Source organism: Daphnia magna, linkage group LG8 (assembly GCF_020631705.1).
Source record: "Daphnia magna isolate NIES linkage group LG8, ASM2063170v1.1, whole genome shotgun sequence".
Classification (NCBI taxonomy): Eukaryota; Metazoa; Arthropoda; class Branchiopoda; order Diplostraca; family Daphniidae; genus Daphnia; species Daphnia magna.
Window position 1 is genome coordinate 10,132,895 of NC_059189.1, and position 22,998 is coordinate 10,155,892.

The 22,998-nt window shown below is 42.3% G+C and overlaps 8 protein-coding genes across 13 annotated transcripts; 2 read left to right on the plus strand and 6 right to left on the minus strand.

Moving 5' to 3' along the window:
- The first annotated feature begins 556 nt into the window (after positions 1-556).
- LOC123475579 (leucine-rich repeat-containing protein AAC1-like) lies at positions 557-2,313 on the plus strand. The gene is made up of 5 exons (XM_045178454.1): positions 557-705; positions 791-1,134; positions 1,236-1,558; positions 1,661-1,821; positions 1,992-2,313. The coding sequence occupies exons 1-5, from the start codon at positions 652-654 to the stop codon at positions 2,136-2,138; spliced, it is 1,029 nt and encodes a 342-aa protein (XP_045034389.1). The 5' UTR covers positions 557-651; the 3' UTR covers positions 2,139-2,313.
- Positions 2,314-3,070: 757 nt separating this feature from the next.
- On the minus strand, positions 3,071-3,961 carry LOC123475533. Of its 2 annotated transcripts, none has more exons than XM_045178350.1 (4): positions 3,848-3,961; positions 3,548-3,671; positions 3,308-3,472; positions 3,071-3,237 (listed from the first exon to the last, which is right to left on the minus strand). In XM_045178350.1, exons 1-4 carry the CDS (start codon positions 3,926-3,928, stop codon positions 3,182-3,184), a joined length of 426 nt encoding a protein of 141 aa, XP_045034285.1. In that variant the 5' UTR covers positions 3,929-3,961; the 3' UTR covers positions 3,071-3,181. The 2 variants fall into 2 exon arrangements, with proteins under 2 accessions (XP_045034285.1, XP_045034284.1); XM_045178349.1 differs by having other exon boundaries at positions 3,839-3,961.
- On the minus strand, positions 3,928-8,524 carry LOC123475580. Its single transcript, XM_045178455.1, has 7 exons — positions 7,858-8,524; positions 7,570-7,779; positions 7,388-7,465; positions 7,125-7,298; positions 6,161-7,056; positions 3,963-6,088; positions 3,928-3,931 (listed from the first exon to the last, which is right to left on the minus strand). The coding sequence occupies exons 1-7, from the start codon at positions 8,081-8,083 to the stop codon at positions 3,928-3,930; spliced, it is 3,714 nt and encodes a 1,237-aa protein (XP_045034390.1). The 5' UTR covers positions 8,084-8,524.
- A 712-nt stretch (positions 8,525-9,236) lies between these two features.
- On the minus strand, positions 9,237-21,903 carry LOC123475532 (pupal cuticle protein 36-like). 2 transcript variants are annotated; one of them, XM_045178348.1, is made up of 4 exons: positions 21,899-21,903; positions 20,982-20,983; positions 10,142-10,177; positions 9,237-10,050 (listed from the first exon to the last, which is right to left on the minus strand). In XM_045178348.1, the coding sequence occupies exons 3-4, from the start codon at positions 10,151-10,153 to the stop codon at positions 9,340-9,342; spliced, it is 723 nt and encodes a 240-aa protein (XP_045034283.1). In that variant the 5' UTR covers positions 10,154-10,177; positions 20,982-20,983; positions 21,899-21,903; the 3' UTR covers positions 9,237-9,339. The 2 variants fall into 2 exon arrangements, with proteins under 2 accessions (XP_045034283.1, XP_045034282.1); XM_045178347.1 differs by having other exon boundaries at positions 9,237-10,053.
- LOC116929147 lies at positions 10,597-13,813 on the minus strand. 2 transcript variants are annotated; one of them, XM_032936302.2, is made up of 4 exons: positions 13,380-13,813; positions 12,374-13,276; positions 12,156-12,307; positions 10,597-12,066 (listed from the first exon to the last, which is right to left on the minus strand). In XM_032936302.2, the coding sequence occupies exons 2-4, from the start codon at positions 13,071-13,073 to the stop codon at positions 10,834-10,836; spliced, it is 2,085 nt and encodes a 694-aa protein (XP_032792193.2). In that variant the 5' UTR covers positions 13,074-13,276; positions 13,380-13,813; the 3' UTR covers positions 10,597-10,833. The 2 variants fall into 2 exon arrangements, with proteins under 2 accessions (XP_032792193.2, XP_032792194.2); XM_032936303.2 differs by having other exon boundaries at positions 12,186-12,307; positions 13,380-13,808.
- On the plus strand, positions 15,906-19,357 carry LOC116929149 (hexosaminidase D). The gene is made up of 9 exons (XM_045178343.1): positions 15,906-16,122; positions 16,232-16,316; positions 16,453-16,897; positions 16,961-17,265; positions 17,338-17,529; positions 17,636-17,887; positions 17,958-18,276; positions 18,341-18,534; positions 18,605-19,357. Exons 3-9 carry the CDS (start codon positions 16,489-16,491, stop codon positions 18,989-18,991), a joined length of 2,058 nt encoding a protein of 685 aa, XP_045034278.1. The 5' UTR covers positions 15,906-16,122; positions 16,232-16,316; positions 16,453-16,488; the 3' UTR covers positions 18,992-19,357.
- On the minus strand, positions 19,359-20,975 carry LOC123475531 (transcription elongation factor S-II-like). 3 transcript variants are annotated; one of them, XM_045178346.1, is made up of 6 exons: positions 20,807-20,975; positions 20,561-20,738; positions 20,255-20,491; positions 19,997-20,193; positions 19,747-19,893; positions 19,359-19,674 (listed from the first exon to the last, which is right to left on the minus strand). In XM_045178346.1, the coding sequence occupies exons 1-6, from the start codon at positions 20,870-20,872 to the stop codon at positions 19,594-19,596; spliced, it is 906 nt and encodes a 301-aa protein (XP_045034281.1). In that variant the 5' UTR covers positions 20,873-20,975; the 3' UTR covers positions 19,359-19,593. The 3 variants fall into 3 exon arrangements, with proteins under 3 accessions (XP_045034281.1, XP_045034280.1, XP_045034279.1); XM_045178345.1 differs by having other exon boundaries at positions 20,255-20,497; XM_045178344.1 differs by having other exon boundaries at positions 20,255-20,738.
- Positions 21,795-22,769, minus strand: LOC116929171 (ubiquitin-conjugating enzyme E2 C). The gene is made up of 3 exons (XM_032936329.2): positions 22,504-22,769; positions 22,329-22,443; positions 21,795-22,269 (listed from the first exon to the last, which is right to left on the minus strand). Exons 1-3 carry the CDS (start codon positions 22,605-22,607, stop codon positions 21,958-21,960), a joined length of 531 nt encoding a protein of 176 aa, XP_032792220.1. The 5' UTR covers positions 22,608-22,769; the 3' UTR covers positions 21,795-21,957.
- Between the last annotated feature and the right edge of the window lie 229 nt (positions 22,770-22,998).

Here is a 22,998-nt window from a genome sequence, read left to right on the forward strand (position 1 = left end):
CTATTTCTGTGAGAGGGCGGTACGAACAATTTATGTAAGACAATTCAAACTAGAAACGAAAAGGGTGAAGCAGAACATTGGATGAATTTCGAGCACGTCGTTATAAAGTATAAAGCATTACAGCCCTGCAAATGGACGTCAACGCTTCAAAGCGGAACAGCTAGTCCGTCGCAACTAAAAAAAAATACGCTAGCATAAACTACATATAGCACAACTGATGTTTGAAGTATATTTGCGCGATATATGATGCGGCGCCAACGGCTTTTTCTGCTGTCGTGTCCAGTGCATCAGACAGCATGGCTGGAAATGAGTTAGATATAGCGTATACATTATTTGGATTAAAACAAAGCGAAACTCTAAAGACACAAACGAGTTTTTTGTTTTTGTTTTTCATGTTACTTTGAATAGGTGATTGCTATTTAATGATGGCAGCTCCAAGTTCCAGCCCACTACAAGTTGGCTCACCAATGAACATGCATTGTTCTTTGAAATCTTTCCGGACTGTGGGATCTTGAATCAGTCTCGGCTGTGGCTCGTACCAGTAAACAAGCAAAGAACTACATAGCTAAAGGACTTAGTTCTCCCCATTTTTTCGTAATTGCAGTTGTCAATAAAAAGTGCCAAAACACGTATACTTTACAGGCCAGCAAAATGGGGGACAATTCCAATTCAAAACGCCTCGTTATTCTTTTCTCCATTTGCTTGGTAATAACATTCATTCCTTTCTAAAACGTTCATGCTGTTCAATAATCAATGGAAAAAAACAACTTGAATTGTATGTGCGATCAAGGTTTTACTTCCCAGTCTACTCGTCTCTTCCTTGTGGATGGCTAAAAAACGACGCCCAAATCACAGCAATGAAGTGACCAACGACGTTGCTACCAAGCCGGACGAGTATTACTACAGAGATCCTCGTCCTCAGGTCGTTTACCTCGACCACATTGTCAACAAATTTCGTCAAGATTCGAACGACAAGTCAAGCCGCTACGGAAGTTCGTACGCTAATTTGCAAGTGATTGACGACACATCAGTAGCCAATAATGATTACACATCGGACGCTGATTACCATAACGATGTTGATCCGCATCATTATGACGAGAAACCCAACTGCAACGAAGGTGCGATGCTCCTTTTGTTTTTCTTGGTTTAATTTAGGGATATTTAGATAGGTCTAATAATAATAATAATGACTCACCTGTATGGCCTCATCTTCTGTATGTACACAATTAACGCAGAGTGATGTCATTGTTCATTCGTACAGACAAAAAGAAGAAGAAAAAAGTGTGGAACAACCTGTCAAAGAAGAAGAAAGCGAGCATCATTTTAGGGTCGATCGGCTTTGCTTTCGGTAAATTAGGTTTAATTTCTTTTTCTTCGCTTGTGGTAACGGAGGAAACGACAACAACATCAACGACATCGACTACAACACCAACAACGACAACATCTACAACTTCAACAACATCGACGACAACTCCGACGACGACGACGGACACGACAACCACGACATCGACGACGTCTACGACAACAACGACCACAACAACCACAACAATGATGCCGAGTAAGATCTTTAACTCAATCAGCCATAAATGTGTAGCCCCCCAACTAAATTTGCAAATTTGACCGTCCCTTTTTTTCATGGCTTATATACTATTATGTGTAGTGACGTGCTCGACTACGATGAACACTGCTACTGGATCGTACAAAACGATTCGAACTCCGGGCACCCAGGTGGAACAGTGTCTCTCCGTCACCGTAGCTTTGGGTAGCAACATCCGAATTACCTGCACTTCCATCAACGTTTCAACTGGCACATACGTCACGGTAAATTTCCATTTAATTTCTTTCATATTTTACGCATAAGCCTGTACATTACAGAGCTTAATATGTAATTCTTTAAAAAAAAGGGAAGATGCATGTCATCCGACATCGTCTATACACGTATAGCGCAGCCTATTTAATGTATTTCATTTTTTGATTGGATTTTGTTATAGTTTTTGGATCTGCTCGGGACGAATATACTGGCCAATCCACCCATCTTAAACACAGCATACACCACAGCGGACAACACGTTGATTATCAAATCGCTCGCCAGCAGTGCCAACGCCGATCAGCTGTGCTGCGATTGGGTTACAGTTTAAACTGCCCTCCATTTCTTAATTTCCATATTTTTGTTCCCATTTTCATCATTGCCTCGTCTTGCCTTGCTCAACGTTCAACTAATAAATCCTTTTTCTTAACACAAACATCAATTGACGTCCATATTTCGATACAAACGTGTATACAATGTGTGTTTTCCAATGAATGTACACACGGTGTGACCACCACTGATTGCATAATAAATTAACACGTAAATGTATCCAGCGGATCTGGCTTTTGTCTATATGATGGCACAAAGTGACGCTTTTTAAAAAAGAAATGCCCACAGCAAAAAACCTCAATTCTATAGCAACAAGTCGTATATATACATAGCTATACAGCTACATCAATTGCGGCTAAACATTTGGCTTCTATTATATATCTACACGCACGGCTGACGATTATATCACTTGCCTTATTGTGGTCAGGCGTTTGGGTACGACGCAGCACTATAACCACTTAAGAGCTTTCATTTTTATAAGGATAGCGCAACTAAACGAGCGTAGGAAGAGAGCGGAGGTTTCATTTCATTACGAAAAGTATTGTACCCAGTGGACCCCAATCCCCTGCTGTGAAGTTATTAAGATGATGGGATGACCATGTGTTGCACGCGGGCCCAAGCTTATTCCAGGTGGTCCCGCCTCGTCCAGCTGACGTTCATTATGTAAGCATAGTCGTAGGAAAACGAAGCTCTTTGTTTTACGTTCTTCTTTTTTTTTTAAGGCACTTGATTATGACGTAATGTAAGAGATTCGCAAGGGCTTCTATTGCAAGGATGACACGAACAGAGCACCGAGAACGGTGACAAAGCAGAATATTATACCTACAGTAGACATTAAAGGCTTGACAAAGTCTGCGAGATCATTTAGCATTTAGTCTTTATAATTTTGCGAATGCCCTGTCATCTCTTTTGCACACATCTGGTCAACATAAATCATTTGGAATTTTTATTATGCACGACACCTTTGTACACTGAGAATTGAGAAAAAATATAGTAGAATCCTCAGTATGATTCTACTGAAATTTACACGCGTTTTTCGTAGGCTTATCGAACGTCTGTCGTGATCGGATCAGCTGCTGGTTCAACCTTCCGGATCGGACCTATATAGAAAATGCAAATGAATAGAGTGGCAGTTCTTCTTTAAAAAACAAAATGTGATTAATCACTGACGAATGTATGACGAATAAAATTGCCGCAGAAGATCCGACGATTCGATCTCTGCGTCATCGGCCTCACTAACAACTTCATCACGAGTCTCTATTGGATGGATTGCGGGCACGTCGGTGGGCTCTGCGACGTGGGCCGTTTTCTGTTCCACTGGATTTGATTCATCGTCTAGGCGGAAATGTTTGGAATAAGAAAATGAATCGACCAATGTTATATTTTAAAATAGAGGTAGACTAATGCTACCTGACAAAATTTGCATTATCCATGTAATTTCTTCATCTAGCTCGTGTTCCATTTGCTCGATTCCCTCTGCGGTTTTTGAATGATCACCATTCACCGAAATGTGCTCAGTTTGAAGTTGGTCTTCCTACAAGTTTTAGGCAGACTTTATTAGATTTAATGTTTACAAGATAAGCAATGTTATAATTCAAGACAAGTTGATTGTACCATGGGAACTTTCAATCATTCATTGACGAGCTCATTATTACCTCGCTAAATTTGGATGGTATAGCGAACTAAAACAGTTCAACGCACCTTTTTTACCTGCTTGACAGATTCACTGGGTTTCTTCTTGTATCCGCGTGCAGACGAATTCACCTGATTCTCCCTTTCTTGCGATTGCATCAACTCAAGAGGCACAGCTTTTCGCTCGTCCGACTCAACTGGTGTCTCGTTTCGTTCCGGTCGATGCACAATTTCATCGGACATCTTCATCTGCTCTGATTCTATCCATCCTAAAGGCTTTCTCTCTGATTCTAATAACAACTGCGTTGACACGTTTTTGGTTTCGAAAATTTCAAAATGCTCCGGCTGTAACGATTCATTGTTTCCATCCAGCTCTACGTTTTGCTGCACCGTCTGGATCGATTCGGTCAGGTTTTCTTTTCGAACAAATGGGACGATGGCTAATGTGTCGCTATGGCTGGACTGATTGAATTCAGGTGTTTCCATCGTTGAATGAATCAATTCAATTGTTTCTTTGTTCTGCGCTTGTGCTAGACTTTCGGATGTCTGCTCTTTTGCCTCCGCTTTAGTACGGTCGATTAGCTCCGTGCCTTGTTCCAGCAGTGTTGGCTGGGGTACCATCTCTTTAAGATCCGACTGGACAATTTCCGAATGTTTCTCATCTTCTTGTGCAACTTTCAGCTTGTGACTCACGTCTAGGGAAAAGACCCGTTCGTTCTCCTTTGACATTGGAGGTGTTGTTTGGTCGCCATTTTCCTCTGACTGCAACCATCCAGATTTAGTCCGGTCAGGTGTTTCCATTTTCTGTTCCGACTGCTGTGATTCTATTGGCTTCTGTGGCATCGATTCAAACTGTTTTGCATTTTCGTCAGGGACTAAGAATTCAGGTGAGGCTGTAAACTGCTTTTCTGCATCCTGGTCGTGAGTCTCGAATTGCTCCTCAAATGGCATTGGCATCACCCGTAACTCCTGTTCAATTAAAGTTGAATTCTTCTCTGGCTGCTTTTCTTCAAGAACGTCGATCTTCTTCTCTGATTGTGTCGTCTGTTCAACTGGTTGCTCTACAACGGTGAATTCCGTACTCGTTTCCGGCTGTCGTGATTCAAATTCATCATTTCTCGGCCATGTCAATCCAATAGGCAACTTGGTCCCGTCCGATTGATTGACATTTTCGATTGTTGTTAATTTTTGATCCACTTGAATCGATTCAAATGACTCGACCCTATTACCCCATTGTTCTTGTTGGTCTGGTTTCTTCGATGACTCACTGTGCCCCAACATCGGTTGAATCGCATTAGCATTTCCTTCTGCTTGAAATGATCCCAATTGTTCCATAATTTGCACCAACGGACCCGATTCATCTAGCACTTCTGGCTTTCCTGGATTAAGAATCTCAACAAACTTCTGCTGCTGCTGTTTGATTCCTTGAAACGTTTGATTCGGTTGCATGCGATCTGATTTGTCGTGTTCGGCTTGTGCTAATTGAACGGCTATGAAATTTGGTTGCAAGGCGGAATTGTGTGCCAGTGCTGCAGATCCATTGGACTTCTCTTCGTGTTTCATCCGTTCCGATGTTGGCTCTATTTCTCTCATTTGCACGGAATCGTCTAAATCCTGCTTCATCAGCATTGGTTCAACGGGCGTGGCCTTTTCGTGTTTGATCGTTGGTTCATCTGGTTCTGAACCGTGTTGTCGCTGCATCCATTCAATCAATTCCAATATATGCTCTGGCTGTAGGATATCGTACGATTGCACTTTCTCTCTCAGCTGGATCAACTCCATTGGTTTTGGCCGTACATTTCCTATTTCCTCTAATTTTTGCTCTGACTGAGCTGGTCCGGGCTTTTGAACTACCAATCCACCCGACTTCTCCACGTGCTGTGGCCGTTCAACTGGCGTTACGTTTTGCTTCACATCTTTGTCTAATTTAACTAAACTTGAATGTTCTCCCGATTGCATCAACCCAAACTGATGTTGCGTTGCATTCTCTGAATGCGTTGGCCTGTCTTTATGCAGCGAAAGAACCAGTTTAATTGGATTCTTGTCGTGTTCCAGTATCCATTGAAACGACTCTGTTTTTTCTTCCGGTTGCACCGACATCACGGCTTCCACCTGGTGCTCGACTTCTAAATGTTCGTCTTGCACCATCTCATCCGCCGACTGTTCTCCTCCGGTGAAATGTTGTTCCTTTTCTTTCTCTTCATGTCGGGTCGTTTGTGGTTCTGGCTGAACATTGACGGACGGTTGAGCCGATTCAACCGTCCCCGCCTTTGGTCCCAGTTGGCCCGGTTTAGCTGCATCTTTCTTCTTTTGCCCGTGCTACCATAAAATCAAATAGAATTGCATCGCAAATGATGACGAGGCTAAAACAATTCGCGAAATGTCAAATACCGAAAACTTAAGTAGCGAATCTGTCACGAAATCGGCAAATACTCCAGGTGTTCCTGGTGCACCTGCTGGTCCAGGAGGACCGGGTGGACCTGTTGCACCAGTCGCACCACTTGCGCCTGCCGTTCCAGCTGCACCGGCTGCTCCTGCAGTGCCTGGAGAACCCGGAGGACCCGGTGGACCTGATGCACCGGCTGCCCCAGCAGCTCCTGGAGCTCCAGCTGCACCAACTTGACCAGGTGTACCTGCTGATCCAGGGGGGCCGGATGGACCTATTGCACCAGCCGCACCACTTGCGCCTGCCGATCCAGCTGCACCGGCTGCTCCAGCAGCGCCTGTAGGACCTGGTGGACCCGGAGGACCGGATGCACCGGCTGCCCCAGCAGCTCCTGGAGCTCCAGCTGCACCAACTTGACCGGGTGGGCCTGTTGGGCCAGCCGAACCTGATGGACCAGTTGGGCCTGTTGCACCAGATGAACCTGCTGGACCAGTTGCACCGGGAGGGCCGGATGCCCCGGCTGCACCGGACGCACCAGGGGCGCCAATGGCTCCCGATGAACCAGGAGGACCGGTAGAACCAGAAGGACCTGTTGAGCCCGTCGGACCAGTTGGGCCTGTTGCTCCAGTTGCACCCACTGAACCAGACGGACCAGGTGGACCAGTAGCACCAGAAGTACCAGACGGACCAGTTGCACCAGTTGGACCCGGTGCTCCAGGTGGGCCATTGGCTCCGGTAGGACCGGCTGCTCCTGATGTACCGGCCGGACCAGTTGCACCCGTGGGTCCAGCAGCTCCGGCTGCGCCTGCTGCCCCTGCTGCACCGGGCACCCCTGGTACACCTGGTATCCCAGGTATTCCCACTCCTGTTGGACCAGGGGGTCCAGGCGGTCCAGGTGGACCTGGAAAAATGTTCAGGTGTATTACAGGAATTGCAATTCCAAAGGAAAAGAAATTCAAATTTCATTACCTGGCGGTCCAGCGACATAGGTGGGGTAACTCGTGTATCCAAAAATCCTTCCTATTCCTATTTTCGATCCAATTAACCTTCGGATACCGAACCAATAAGGACCCGACCTGCTAGTCTGGTCAATACCAGATGCATTTCCAAATGGATCGTACGTATTGTTTAATGAGTGTTTATCTACACGTATAAATAAATCATTAAGAAAATACAAAAAAACGGAACGATTTTGGAGCTACAACTGAAATTCTATAGCCGAACACAATTACCGTCTATTAGTTCATCGTCAGTCGGTGGGCGTGTTCTTTTTCCATTGGCCGTTTCTTTTCGTTTGTGGTGGGTTCGATCTATCAGATTTCATGTATAGAAAAGTAACGACACTCGAATTCTTAAAGGCCCTCATTTATTTAAGGTTTAAATGATGCATTAGTGGAACAAGAGAGTGACTTACTTGTTTGTGAGTGCTTCAAACGTGCCAGGCTTTCGATGTCAACTATTTTAAATTTGACGAATCGAGGATTAATCCTAGAAATGCTTCGAGATTTAGTCGAACTTTTTTTGTATTTTCCATCGCTAGATGGAAGCACATCAACCAGTGGTGGAGAAATGGGATAGAACCGCCATTGGTCATCTGTCACTGAACCACCAGAAAACGATTTTCCTGTCCTCAAAATTGCAGTTTCATTTTTAAAATGTTAATATTCCCGTAAATGGTCAGCCAAAATGTTTTGTTGTTTACCTGGTTTACGATTCCTCGATTTGGTTGAATTCGTAGACATGTGTCGTAGAAGAAAATCCAACTCTGAAAATGTTATTTTACGGTTCGTAAAGGGCGATGAAAGACGGTAGGATGGCGTCATCAATCCTTTCTGACGATGCTGGATCCCACTACCATCCGTGGCGATGGCAGCCATGGAAGTGATCCATAAATGACAGAGACATATGAGCACAGGTAAAAACAACATTGTTTCTTTTTCTTTGACGATGGAATACTTGATCCCTTTGAATTTCAACGCCTCTTTATATAGACTTTTGCTTTTCCGGATTTTTCGATTCCGGTGTATTCGTTTTTCTTATGCTTTTTTTTTTGTTTTTAATTTCCGGGTGGAATTTTTCAGCAGAATTTCCCTGCTTTCACGGTTGATTAGATTTTACTCGCGTCCATTTGCCTTCCTAGAAAAGAGTCTTCCTTTTCTTCCCTTTCTTTTGTTTATTCGCTATTCTATAGAAGTAACATTATAACATTCATTTTGCTTACGTTACCAACGTATATACATAATGATAAGTTTTAAAAAACTAATCATTTCACGATAAGAAGGTGGAATTAGGTTTGATTGACCGTCTCGCATGGTTTTGCATGGCCGCTTTGCCAAACGGATTTAACTGTTTGTAACGAATCACGTAATCAGGAAACGCAGCCATCCATTGTTATTGTTTTCGACAATTCATTTCCCAAGTAAAAATCTGAAATTTGATTTAAAAAAAAAAAAAAAACATTTGGAAAAACATTTCAAAATCTATGGAACTTTTCATCGATATCCAGCAGTACAAGTTTAGCGATAAATTTCTTCTGGAACATTAATTTTAGTTATTATTGGGTGTTCATAAAGCAAGTGTCATCCTCTTGGGGCAATGAACTTACGTCATCTGGTTAGCAGCTTCAGCATTCCAAAATTAACCACAACTTTTGTTTTGGGAGCCGATATTTTCGTGTATTAGCCATTCACAACTCGTTTTTCGTGGTTTTTCTTTTTTTCCCCATGTAACAAGACCCACTGATTTGGCTGCATACACAATCTGGAAAGCTTGAATGTCTCTTGCCAATAGTCTGCTGTTTTGCTTTGCTACAGTTCTATGTTGTAACACAATGTGAATGTGAATTTTCATTGGAGAAACGTGTCGTAAGATGACCTTAATGATAGCGATATATTTCGTGCATAAAAGGACATGTGAACAACTGTTCGACAAGGTAAGACTTTCAGCAGGCATTTTACATAGCATTCGTGCAAGTCATTTGGCCACTCCTTTATGGCTATAATTGATCGTTGTATATGCGTATACGTCATGGCCATACTAAGCCAGCTACGTGGGAAAACGGAAGCATGGATGGATGTGTGCTCAGTAGTTGAATGAACAATTTAATCATCAAGTGAAGAAAATAACAAGAAAATCCAAACAAAAAGGTGAAGACAAAGCGACCAGATATGTAAATGTTTTTTTTTTAACAAGCGACAAAAGCAGGGCAAGGATGAGCTCCACCTCGGTGGTTAGCTCCGACATGAGCAGGGCCAGGGTGAGCACCACCGATTTGACCGGCACCAACATGGGCAGGGCCGGGATGGGCTCCACCGATCTGACCAACTCCGACGTGGGCGGGGAATGGATGAGCTGCTCCGCTTTGGCGTTTCAAGCGGACTTCGGTGGTTGGGGTGGCGGGAGCAGCAGCCCGAGCAGCAGCAACGGCCACAGCGTGTTCAGCCTTGGCTTTGGCAACCTCGGGAGTGTCCTGGACCTGAACGGGGGCTACCAAGTTGGAGACTGGGGCAACGGGCAGGTCGTTGGAGAGGACGCGGAAGCCTCGTGAGTCGGCGGTGTAGGAAACGCGGACCTCTTTACCCTCTGGGTTGAAGTAAGCGTAGCTGCCGACTTGGTTGCCGAAAGCATCACGAAGGTTGGTAGCGGCCTGTCCTGGGTGGGCATAGCCGAAACGGGCCTGGCCGAGCTCATCCTGTCCGTGGTACTGGCTGGCGGTGAAAGATGGGTAGCCATAAGAAACGGGGTAGGCAGCGGGGACGGCAGCAGTTCTAACACCGGTGTAGGGGTAGTATCCTCCGTAGTATCCACCATATCCACCATATCCACCGAGTCCGTATCCGTAGTTGCCAAAGTATTGAGCTTGGGCGGCGACAGCCAACACCAACAGGCAAGCAATCTGCTTTAAAGGAAAAATGAAAACAAAATGTTTATTCTATAGGACCTTTTTAGCTGTAGCTTAAAACATGAATTCAAACGAATGTGTTTACCGTAGATTTCATTGTAGTTCTCGTCAGAAGAATGAGCTCGTGGAGAATGCTATTAGCAGACTGAGATCTGACCCTTTTATGCTCACCCATTTTCTCCAAAGCTTTCGGTGTAATCAAGGCCATCAGCTAAGTCAACAATGGCCCCTCTATTTTTTGTTGATGCCTTGACCACGCCCTACAACCCTGTCAAAAACGTGCGTTGCATCAAGAATTTGTTTACGACCTTGCTCCGAGCCAAGGCGTTAACTCGCTACGTTTCCTTCCTGCTCTTGATTGATATACCTGTTGATTTCTCTGTGTAAAAAATTCGTTTTGGTTCAATCTAATCAAAATGATATCTGATGATTTGGGGGGGGGGGCGCCGGAGACTTTAACTTAGAACTTGTAACGTAATTTGAGGCTTTAAGGAGTGTTTCACATCGTAAATATGGTGTTTAAAACAAAAAACAAAAATGTATATATGACAACTTGTAATCCAGACTAGGCAAAGGTGTCCAAGGTGTTGGTTAAGTGGAACAAAGGCTCAAGACATGAAAGAAACAGAAATCTATATTCCAATTAAAAATTCAATTGTTTCTAATCCAAGGCATATTTCTACTAATTGGTTATCATATCTCAAATGTGTTTACATACAAATAAGAATCTAAAGTGGGTTGGCCACTGTCGCTAACTGATCGGACCGTGGAAGAAATTCAACTGTCGCCACCGCAACCGTTCGTAATCAAAAGTTGCGTAATCTCCAACACGTTGGCGCCTTTATACCACCGGCGTACGTAACGGACTGCGTTGCCACCGTCGCTGTCTTTGCAACGGGCATCGATTCCATTGCGGGTCAATAATTTAACGATCGCAATTAAATTATCTTTCGAGTAATTGGCGCACAATATCAGCAAAGCGTTGGATCCGTTCGGTGTTCGGCTGTTCAAATCGATTCCGCTCTCGATGAGAATTTGAATGACGTCAATCAAATGTTCGTTGGTGTAGTAGCGACAGAGTAACATCAACGCGTTCCAGCCGTCTTTGTTCTTGCCGTTGACGTCGACTCCGTTTTGAATCAACAGCTGGACAATGTCGGCCAGGTTATCGTTCGTGTAAAACTGACAAACAGTCAACAAGGCGTTCCATCCTTCGTGATTCCTCAGCCTCAAATCGATCCCGTTTTCAATGAGCAATTGCACGATGGAGACGAGATCGTCTTTGGCGTAATATTGGCACAGGTATCTGAGGGCATCGTTGCCGTAATTATTTCGACTGTTGATGTCGATGCCGTTGCGTATCAGCAGCTGGATGATGCTCAACAGATTGTCTTTGGAGTAATACTGGCACAAGTAGCGAAGAGCGTTGTTGCCGTAGTTGTTGGTGCGATTCACGTTGATGCCGTGATGAACGAGCAGTTCGATAATGGCGATCAGGTTGTCATTGGAATAATGAAGACACAGGTAGAGCAGAGCGTTCCAGCCGTTGTGGTCACAACAATCGACGTCGATTCCTTGTTGAATCAGCAGCTGAATGATGTCGATCAAATTGTCGTTGGAATAATACTGACACAGGAAAAGGAGGGCATTTTCCCCGTCTTCGTTTTTGCAATCGACTTGGATCCCGTGATCGATTAGCAGGTGGATAATCTGCAGCAGGTCTTCACTCGGGTAGTGACGTGAGAGGTATAGCAACGCGTTCCAGCCGTTAATATCGCGGCAATTGATGTCGACGGGATTGTAGTGATGTTCGCGCTCAACGAGCAATAATTTCAAACATATGTACAATCGAGGAGTTTGATTCCATCGGCAGAGTAAGAGCAATGGCGTCATGCCTTCGTCTCCGGTGCAGTTCAAGTCGACGCCCTCATCAATTAAAGAGCACATGGATTCCACTTGCGGATCAGGATTGGAGCACAATTCCAGCAGTTCCAATCCCCTTTGTTGGTACTGGTTGAATGAATTGGAAAAAATACAATATTTTAGTGGTTAATTTTTCAATACTTACAAAATTCGTGGGTATAAATTGTATAAGTAACCTGTTCGTCATCATAATCATTATTCATCACCTCTTGCGGCTTCATGATGATGCTCAATTGCTGAACGACTTCGTCTGACGTCAGCCGATCTTCCGGTTCCGGCTCCAACATCTTTTGCGTGACTCCACGAGCAAAATGTCCAGGCAACAATTCTAAATTTTTGAAAAGTCAAATAATACAATTATTCGTGTCATTTCGACAGAAAATTAGGTTTTTACTTGTGAAATGAACAGGCCTGTTCCTGACAACGTTGGACGTCACCTCCCACGGAGCACCGAATGGATGAATTCCGCCCATCAAGAAATAGAAGAACACGCAACCCTGCGAGAACATGTCACTTTCGGCAGTGTCTATTCGTGTCTTCCGTTGGCCGTTTCCATGCCTTCCTTTCTCCGACTGGTCAATCATTTCCGGTGCCATCCAGATGGATCTTATCCATTTGTCGCTCATCTCGCGACACAGTCCGAAATCGGCCCATTTCATGAGAACTCGTTGACGACTACCGGCCGTACCCGTCGAGATGAGGACGTTCTCCGGACGGACGTCGCCGTGAACCAAACCGTTTGAATGGATGTGGTAAAGACCGGCAGCGAGTTGGTGCAAAACGATGAGATCATAAGCTGGCATAGGACCACGGTACTTTTTCGGATCCTGGTCGCTGAGGAAGAGCTGATCCAGTGAGCCGGCACACAGTTCCAGGGCGTGATAGCGAAAATGCGCATCGCTCTCTGAATGTAAAAGTCTGACGACGTTGGGATGATGCAAACTAGCCAAACAGTTGGCTAGTTCTTCGCTATTTCTAGCGTCAATCAGCTGGATCCTCTTCACAGCGACAGGTTGACGATTGAAAGTGCCACGGAAGACGATCGAGTAGTCACCTCGACCCAAAATCTGATCTTCGTCGTATTGCACTTTCATCTTTGCAGATTGGCTGTAAATTTCAATTAAAACGCTAACATTTCATTTGGAAATTCGACAGAAAGGAAACGACACGGTCAAACGCGTTATACTGGATCTATATTAATACAGCACGCCGCTCTAACACGGGCAGGCGGGACGTGTCACGCCAAAGATAACGATTGATATCCGTCTCATGCTATAGGCACGCAAGCTGTTCCTATCTGAAAAACAAATATGGAATGTATAACTTGTGTGTCACCGTCGCATAGATAGATGAGGTTGCAGAGTAGGGTAAATAACGAACAGTGGGTATAGGCTAGTTACCTAAAGGGAGGTCAGGAAATATCGTGTTGCATCATCAGCCACGACAAATACGCTTCATTCGAATTTTGTGTTGCAGCCAAGGGCCGAGTTGGTCTCAAGAAATGTGAAATGCGGTGTGGGAAACGGTGCAACTGTCTTGCCATCTGCTTGACAGAAAACATCATCCAAATTAAGATCTTTATCCTGTCCAAAAAATAAGTGCAATAAAAAAGAAAGGAAAGACCACCAGATCACTTCCAGGGCATCGTTTTTACGGTTAGGGATCTCAAAGTCTTCCTTAAAATCGACTTGTACCTCCACCTTAGTGGACAATGAAGTCTCGCAATCTCAGATTGGCAGGCCTATTCTCTGAAACAACTGCTGGCGACAATGAACTGGTTGAACGAGTTTTTGAGACAAGAAAACGTCGAATAAGTAAGAATGTGTAGAACCCTTACAACGTCTATCTATATAGTTAGTATATATATACTGTACATATACTGTATATGCGTATATATAAATATATATTTCACAGCATTTTCTTTTCGTGGAACAATAATGAGATACGACCACGTTTGGTACACCAAAAGGCAAAGACACGTGTGATTCTTTTGCTTCCCCCCAATATTTGACTAAAAATATAACGGAAAAGGGGAGCAATGGAAAACAAAGTTCTATTTCAAGAGAAAAACTGCTTTGCCCAGTCTTTCACTTTTCTCGGTCGCCATCAGACGCATAAGTGTTCATATATGCGTCGTGGCGTGCTTAGACGAAAGAAAGTAGCCTACACATTTTCTTTGCTGCTTTCCAAGGCACTTCTCAGCTAAAGTTACTGCATGGCATAACTTTTCAAGTCTTTTGCATAAAGCAATTTATAACCATGATAGCTCCACAGTTGTGTATGAGTAATACCTTGTCATCAGGTTGTTTGTCAGTAGTCGGTACTCAGTGTCAGCGTCAGGCGTCAGTAGCGTAAAAAGCGTCTAAAGTAAAAAATACTTTTTTAAATTACTGAAGAGCTGACGATAGCCAAATTTTCTGAAATTCTTTCGTGTTATTTTCCTTCTTCCATCTGACGCACATTTTGCATTGATCAAAAGTAGAAAACATGAAAATTGAAAAACAAACTCAAAAGAGTTTCTATTCGGATGACTGAACCCACCACAAGAGGCACGGCATTGGTCACGCTCTATCAACATTCAACAACAATTGTTTGTGGAAAAATAAGCGTATCAAATGAAAAGGAAGGAAAACCTAACAATTGACCGGACAAGGGCCTCAATCAGTGCTGCCACGCCAAAAAACCCGGAATCCCCTGGAACCATGTAAAAAATCCCAATTTTCCCACATTTTCCGATTAAAAATCCCAAGGAAATCCCACCTTTTTTCTTTATAAAATCCCACGTTTCCCGCCTGTTTTTTTTGAAATCCCACCTATTTTCCCAAAATTTTATTTCAAAATATAAGTCTCTGACTCAGGGTTAAATTGTATTTTATTTATCGAGCGTTAAACTGTCTTGGTGAAACAAATGGCATAGGGGATATATAGGACATGGCACATGGGAGGGAAATTTCGCATCATATAAAACTAGTAAAAAGTTTATTGCACAAAACTTAAAATGACTTAGAATCTGGAATGGTGGCATTGGATTTTACTTTAATAACGGCCTGGACTAATTCGTCGGTGATATTGACTTCATCAGCACTCTTATCATGAGCTTTTAACCAAGACTTTATTCTCATTAGACTAACTACGGTATCATCATCTATACTAGTTCTTTTGTCCGTTTTAGTATTGTTAAGTTCACTGAATTTTCTTTTTGCTATTACGTTACTAACGATTAAACTAAAAAGCATTGAAACGCAAACGCACAAGTTAGCGAAAGTGGCCTCGTGATTTGCAAAAACTTTTTGCCAATATTCTTCCGCAGGCAAGCGAAAAACTGCGGACTCAGTTAGAACCCCGAAAGCAGACGTAGGGAGTAGGGCATGAGCATTCCATTCTTTTTCGGTTTTTAAACGATCACAGAACTTATTTAAAACCGTAAATCTTTCAAATAATGCACTCAGTGTTCGAGGTTTCAGATTTCGCGCATTTTCCGGATGTAGCATAGTAACAACCTCATAAACTGGATCCGTAAAATCGAAACGAGATTTCATATCAGAGATCGCAGTAATATAGAAATCCCTACAATGAATGTAAAATGAGTTGATTCTCATATCTTGAGATACGCCCAATTCCGATTGAGAGACAGCGATGGCACTGGATTGAAACACAAAAAACTGTCGTCTGCACACTGAAGCACTGCGCAAGTGCAAGGTTGCCCAATAGCCAATAATATTTTTATTACTATTACCCAATAAGACAATAACACTTTTTATCACTAACTGGCCATTTGGCCAAACCCCAAAATAATCTATCTAATTATCTTCTACTTCTAAATCCCACCTTTTTTCAAAAATCCCAATCCCATCCCATCCCACATTTCCACTTTTGGAAATCAAAAATCCCAGAAAGTGGGACCTTCCCACCAAAGTGGCAGCACTGGCCTCAATTTCACCCTGAGATCAGTTATTTTGTCCTGGTCTGAGTGAGAGGTTTTGACTTTTCAAAGCGTTTTCAATAGCCCATGTCAACGCACCCTCAAACCCAAACGCGCAGACGAACAAGCTCAGTATAGAATGAGCTGCCGTTTCTCCTTGACTTCCGTCTTGTTGAGTTAGAGCGCAGAATCCGATTTGGTCAAAATGACACTCGAAGAAGGTTTATTATGCTGATTCACGTCTTCAGAGTTCTGGCTGTTTAAGTTTTATTACCTTTCGTTTACGTTAAATGTCGCTGATGCCCAATAAGATTTGCCTTTTTCATGCAGTAGTAACACAAGCTTCATAGAAGAAACAGTTCCAAAGAACCTACACTTTGTTCTTGCCTTTCATTGTTTTGATCTTCTTAGTGTGGTAAGTGGAATTTGATGTGCATGTTGCATGCCTTTAGGTTAAGAACATAACAGCATTGTGGAAAAAATTATCGATAGCAACAAATCATTTTTGAAACCAATTTCATGTGTTTTATCTTGTCTATTTTATCCTGTAGATTAATCAAAAGGATGCTTCTCTGACTCAAAGGAATATGGCACGTTTACTACGAAACATTTTTTCGTTGAGGCAATGCAAATGTTTGTTTGTCTCTGTGCTTTTGGTGTGTGCAGTGATGGTGTTGGTGGCCCTCAAACTCCACCCGGATCTAGTCAAGGCTCCATTTTACCATGAAATCTCCAACAATGCCCTCACATCAGGGGGAAAAACACAGACCTCCCCAAATAAAGAAAGAGTTGATCAGCAAGCTGGAGACAGTGACTGGACTGATAGTGTTCAGTTCCTTCCCCATACGGAACCTATTGTGACTAGCACTGGTGGCCAAGCTATCAAGGGTTACAAAGCTTTTGCTACCCAAAATTTGGAAAATGTAGTAAATTCTGGGCCAATCTTCTATCACCAGAAAGTTCCAAGTTATTATCCAGCTAGTCCCATTGCAAGAGGTAAGGGTGTTTTTATTTTTTCACTATATTTGTTGAAGTAATTTGTGTTTGAATTTCTTAAAGGTGACACACCAGGAGGGGAAACACAAAGTATTGTGAGGCCTATTGGGAATTTGCCAGAAAATGTCTATATTTCTCAGGGTGCAGCGCCAGTTAATCCAAAAGATACTCCAATCTTTGTTCCAGAACGTCGACTCGTTCATTTTGATCTAAAAGGCGCTCCGCCAAAAATTGACTATTTGCAACAACTAATCCCCCTTATTGTGCAGCTGGGAGGTACAGGACTACTCATAGAGTATGAAGATATGTTCCCTTATGATGGTGTTTTGAAATCCATTGCTGCAACTAACCACTACACTCGGGCAGAAGTAATAATGTTTGATTCGCTGCCTTTTTTTTATATATTTGGCTTGTATTGCTTTATTTGTCTTAATTTCTAGATTCGTTCGCTGTTGAAGGTTGCCGAAGCTTATAAATTGGAGGTGATACCACTCGTCCAGACATTTGGGCACTTGGAATATGCACTGAAATTGCCCCAATTTTCCCACCTGAGAGAGAATCCTAGTGTGCCACAGGCCTTGTGTCCGTCGCAAAATGAATCCTTTGTTTTAATTCAAAACCTGGTTGATCAAGTACGATCGCTTTTACTTTCTTTCCGTTTTCTTTGTGCTTTTTATTTCCTTGTTCTACGCGAGCTGTTTTTTTATTCACTCCTTTATTGTGTGCTATCGCCAACAGATTATGTCGTTGCATGAAGGAAGCAAGTTTCTGCATATCGGATGCGACGAAGTCTTTCACATGGCCGAATGTGCAATCTGTTCACTCAAGCCCAAAGATGATATTTTTCTCTCTCATGTCCATCGAGTGGCTTCATACGTCACGAGCAAGTACAAAGTTAAACCCATCATTTGGGATGACATGCTGAGACATATGACTGCTGCTGCGCTTGATGATGCCAAGCTAGGAGATCTAGTTGAACCTATGGTTTGGGTAAGAAAAATCTCATTTTTTCTCCGATTTTTAGTTTGGCAGACTTCTTACCATTTGATAAAATCAACAGGTGTACGCCGAAGATGTGTATCGTTTTGCGGGATCCTACGTATTTGATCGGTACGCGCAAGTTTTTCCGTCTTTTTGGATATCAAGCGCATTTAAAGGCGCCTTTGGGGAAACCATGATAGTCCCAGATGTTACCCGGCATTTGGAAAATAATCTCAACTGGCTGGACGTTGGACGAACGGAAAGTCCTAAATTCCGACAAGGACTCAGAGGTCTAGCCATCACGGGATGGCAACGTTACGATCACTTTAGCAATCTCTGCGAATTGTTACCGGCAGCCATTCCTTCTTTAGCCGTCAACTTATTGACTACTTCACGAGGTGTGATCAACAGTTTCTAATCTTCAGCTTCCCCTTATTAACGTGTTTTATTTTGCATCTATAGGATACTATAATCAATCCCTTGCGCCATCACTTTATAAAGCCTTATCTTGCCAAAAGGCTCCACGGTATGAAAAGATTCCTGAGCTCCGAACCAGCCGTTCTGATCGATTCTTGCACGAAAAGATGACCATGTGCTTCTTTCCGGGTGCACATTTTTTCAAAAGCACGGGCCGGATCCTCAGGCTTGAAAAAGAAGTAAATAAATTGATTGTTCTTCGAGTAGCCAGTGCATCTCATTAACATATCACCGTTGTTTTAATTTTAGATCGAAGAATTTGTTCTGCTGACTACAAAGCGTAAGGGCTGGTTGACGGAATATAGTGTACGGCATAATTACAGTAGCCCAGCTCGGATCGATGAGCTTTTGCGCGACTTGCCTTACCTCTCTGGCAGTCTAAATGCCGTCGCTAAGCAGACGATGGATATGCTTAAACACATTTTCGACATTCACACGGTTTCTGAATGGATGGAGCAAAAACTACTTCCACTTTTCGAGAAGTTAGATCGCATCCAAATGGACGCAGCCACGTTACGTTCGCAAAAGTATTGGCCCGTTCGCCCACTTAAGTTATTTGATGGGTGGCAGCAGTACGGCCTCAATTTCGGCAGCGTTTTCAATTTGAACGAAACGCAGTTCAGCACTCGGCACTGAAAACTCACGAATCCCAAATATATGATGCTGCAATACATGTATACTATATTTTCACTCTTTTGTTGCACTGGAAAAACTCTCCCTCCCCAATGTGCACATTTTATCCATTCCCTGCTATTTCGCATGATATTTTTCGCCCCTCACCCCTTTTGATTATTAAAATTTTTTTTGTTGTAATAATCGACTGTTTTGACGCGCTGTTCACGTTCTTACATGTATCTACTTTTCTATTATTCGTTTGTCGGCAACGGTAGCACTCGAAAAAAAAGTTTATTATTCCATTATCTTTTTTTTGTATTTTGACCTAAATTGACGACTAAATTTGGTCAAAGAAAAGATAAATTGAATACATCAGCTAAAAATCGAGTTCGATTTTACGGTTTTGTATTCAGTCAGTTTTTACTATAGAGCCACTAATGCAATAAAGGACTCTATTGAGCTGAAGAGGGAAATATTCAAAATTGTTTTCCACTTCTGAGGTGCTTTAGGGAGAGAAAAAAAAATAATGGGCTAAGAAAGGTTAGTCAAATGGAGTCGAGGCTTTGTCTTAATCAAACGTAGGTAAAGAAACTTTTTTAGCATGATTAGTGAACATGAGGTTTTTAGCAAAACTTCCATCGGTTGCCACACGCGTTGCAGAGAACGAATGTAGTCATCGGTTCATCAGCGCTTCGTGTTTGGACCTAGTTGAGAACAAAGGAATATGGCAATGTCAGAACTGCTACTGGTGAGTATTTTAATAAATACTGTCTTGCCTGATTATAAGTGCAGTTGCGTTGTCCGCATTTTCCGCATTTGAGGAGATCGGTTTGTGTACCCTGGACTGTGGCCAATTGAGCATCGTTGATGCTTTCTTTAGTGAACTTTTGACGAATGTTTTTCATTTCATCTGAAGCCATTTCCTAAAAGGCATTTGGATAAATAACGTTTTAAACGATACGTTCACCAAAGGTTGTTGGAACCATAAGCCACCCTGAAATATCTTCATTGTCAACTTTTACTCACTTCAGATGTCATATTTGACAAACGAGCAGGGCTGACTTGACCACAGAGGAAATTGAGGCGCAGGTTAGGGTTTCGGGTGTCCTTCAGATTAGAGACTCGACTTCTAACTCTGTTCTTGTACTTCATATCTGTATTTTTAAATTCTTTGAAAATGCATTCTTCTAGCATTTGGGCAAGATATTCAGGATCTCCCCCACCTTTCTCATAAAAAATAAAGAATTGGTAAATGTCCTATTTTGTAAACAATGATTTATGTACCATCTACAGCAACTCCATCTCCTTTTATTGCAGCACACAACATCTCTCTGCATTTAAGTCGAACAGAGTCTGTAGTGGTTGTTGGTAGAGCAGGGAAAGATGATTGAACATTGCTAGATGATCCCTTTTTATCTTTGGCTGATTCTTTAACTGGAGCCTGGCTCTCTTTTGGTGGTTCTTTGGCTTTATCCGATGTCTTCCCTTCCTCTTTCGTGCTTTCTTTTGGGGTAGCTGATCCTGAGTCAACATTTGCAAAAAACGGAAAGTAACGACAGTTGGGGCTTAACAGAATAGTTTGGTAGTTACCAGGTAGGAGTTTTTTCCATTTCTTTATTAGGGCTTTTGTAAGATTGTTGACTTCATCATTTTCACTTTTCTTTCGAATAGCATTGACAGTCATCCCGATTCTAGTGCTTGTCAGGACAGCCAAATTGATAGGTAGATCTTTTAGAGCTTTTAGATAATCCAATGCCTCATCTTGGCCCTGCGAAAATCAAGGTAAACTGACAACTTGAGTAGCGTGTCACGTACAAGATAAAAAAACTGTATTACCAATTCTTCTTTCACAATTTTATCCAACTTCTTCTGAATACGCAGCACATCTTTCTCGCAATCCATTGTGAAAAAGCGATTTTAAATGGTAGTGACGGGGAAAACTTCGAGATTTACGCGCGAAACGTGATTACTTGGAAGCCGCGTTGTACCGATGAAAGGGCAATAACACAACAGCTTCAATAGCAGACGACAGAACGATGCGTTTGTCCATTTCCATTTTACACAGAGACATGACCTTATCAATCACGTACACGTACAGTTTACGCGATCATGAATTAGATTTTTTTTTCTTACCAAACTTTGCCAAAAGATTCAAACGTTGAGTCGTTCGGTCTCTTGCAAGTAATATTCAATTTAGTTTTATTGTTACTTGATCAGCGCGTCCTTATTGCCCGAGGGCCGTTGTGTTTTCTAAATTGCTTGCTAGCGATAATTTCCTACTTTTGGGTCACTCACGCATAGCCGTAGCCTACGTAAAGCGCCCCAAAATAAAAACCGACTAAAGGGCGCCTTCCTTTGTAAAGTATTCGTTGAAGGTAGAGCTCATGTTTCGGGATCGCATTTGCGATAAGCAGCGTCACTTTGACCAGATACGATTTGATAAATCACTCAAATGCAAATTTATTTGTTAATTTAATATAAAAACACACTATCAAACGCGTGATGAATTTGGCCCTAATACATGTTTGGCATTATTGGTGATTCGCCATGTTGTGTTTTCTCGTCAGCCACAAATGGTGTTCGAACAATATCAATACTTCTAAAGCCTACATGTAAAAATGTTAAACCATGACCAATGTAATCAAAGTAACTACAGTGTTAATCAATTTTTGTTCATTTTAATCAGTTACATTTACATCAATTTCATTTGTTATGAGATCAATAAACCACATAACCTGTATCTGTATGCAACATGAAATGTTACCATCATTGCCAGAAGACAAATCCTCCACTGAAGATATCTATCAAAGAAAAGAAAATATAATTTGGAATGCACAATTGCTTCATTTATTTTCTTTTTTTTTAGAATAGGCACCATTACAGTACATTAAAAAAATTGAAATTAGGAAACTAAGAATTTCTGTTAACATTGGAAGAGCCGACATTGGATTATAGCTATGGAACAATGGTGGTACAAAACCAGAGGTTCAGGATTTGGTATCTTGAAATTTTTCAAGCAACAGTTTCTTGAAGGCAACTTGATCAGACCATAGCTGGGCTGCTTGACCATTCAGGGGGCTATCATTGTTAGGATCTCCAAGCAGGCTCTGTATGGACAGAAGGATTGTTCTCACATCGTATAGTGCAGACCATTTGTCCTTGAGTATATCTAGGCATATGTTCCCATATGTATCCACATTGGGGTGGAAGCAGGGAGTGACAAACTTAACTGTAGGGGCAGTAAAAGGGTAGCCATTTGGAAAGGTCAGGCTAAGTTTGTATACTAATCCTTCATAAACCTAGTAAAATTTAAGCGTAAGAAAAAAAAACCATTCTAGAACACTGATCTTTGACTAACCGTTCCTTGTGGACCAATAATGGTCCCAATCCACGAAAAAACATCATCCCCATCTGGGAAAGCTGAGATTCCTTTGTCACCAGACATCATGAGTGTAAGAAGCTCTTGTTGCAATCTATAGGATTATTTAAAATAGAATAATTGACTAAATAACACTCCAAATGTTTTCTCCCACCGTTTGCTGGTTGATTGGTGTTTTGTGGCCGAAGTAGGCCCGTCCCCATCTTTCATTGCAGTACTGTTGTTGGACCCGTTGACTGGATCAATATTTTGAGCCATATTATAATATCAATAAAACAAGTCAGGAGTATTAAGCCACTTCAATTAAAACTAAAAAAGACGTTGGGAAAGCGGGACGCTAGGCCACAGCAGGAACAGAAGAGAGAGGACGTTCAACCTTAAACTTTTTCACAACTGACTTCAAGAGAAGGAGGTGTGTGCTAACTGTTAACAAAAAAAATTTCAAACGACCAGCAGTTGCCAAACCTAAATTGAATTTAACAATTCATTTAAAAACCGAAATCAGGGAATTCAACTGATTTAAATAAATAAATTTATTTAACGGCAAGATTACTGTTTCAAAGAAAACCTCTTTTTATCTTTTTCTCTAATAAATTCTTTACAATGTTTGCCTCATTGTTGGGCCTCCCACTTTACCCTTACGCCGCCA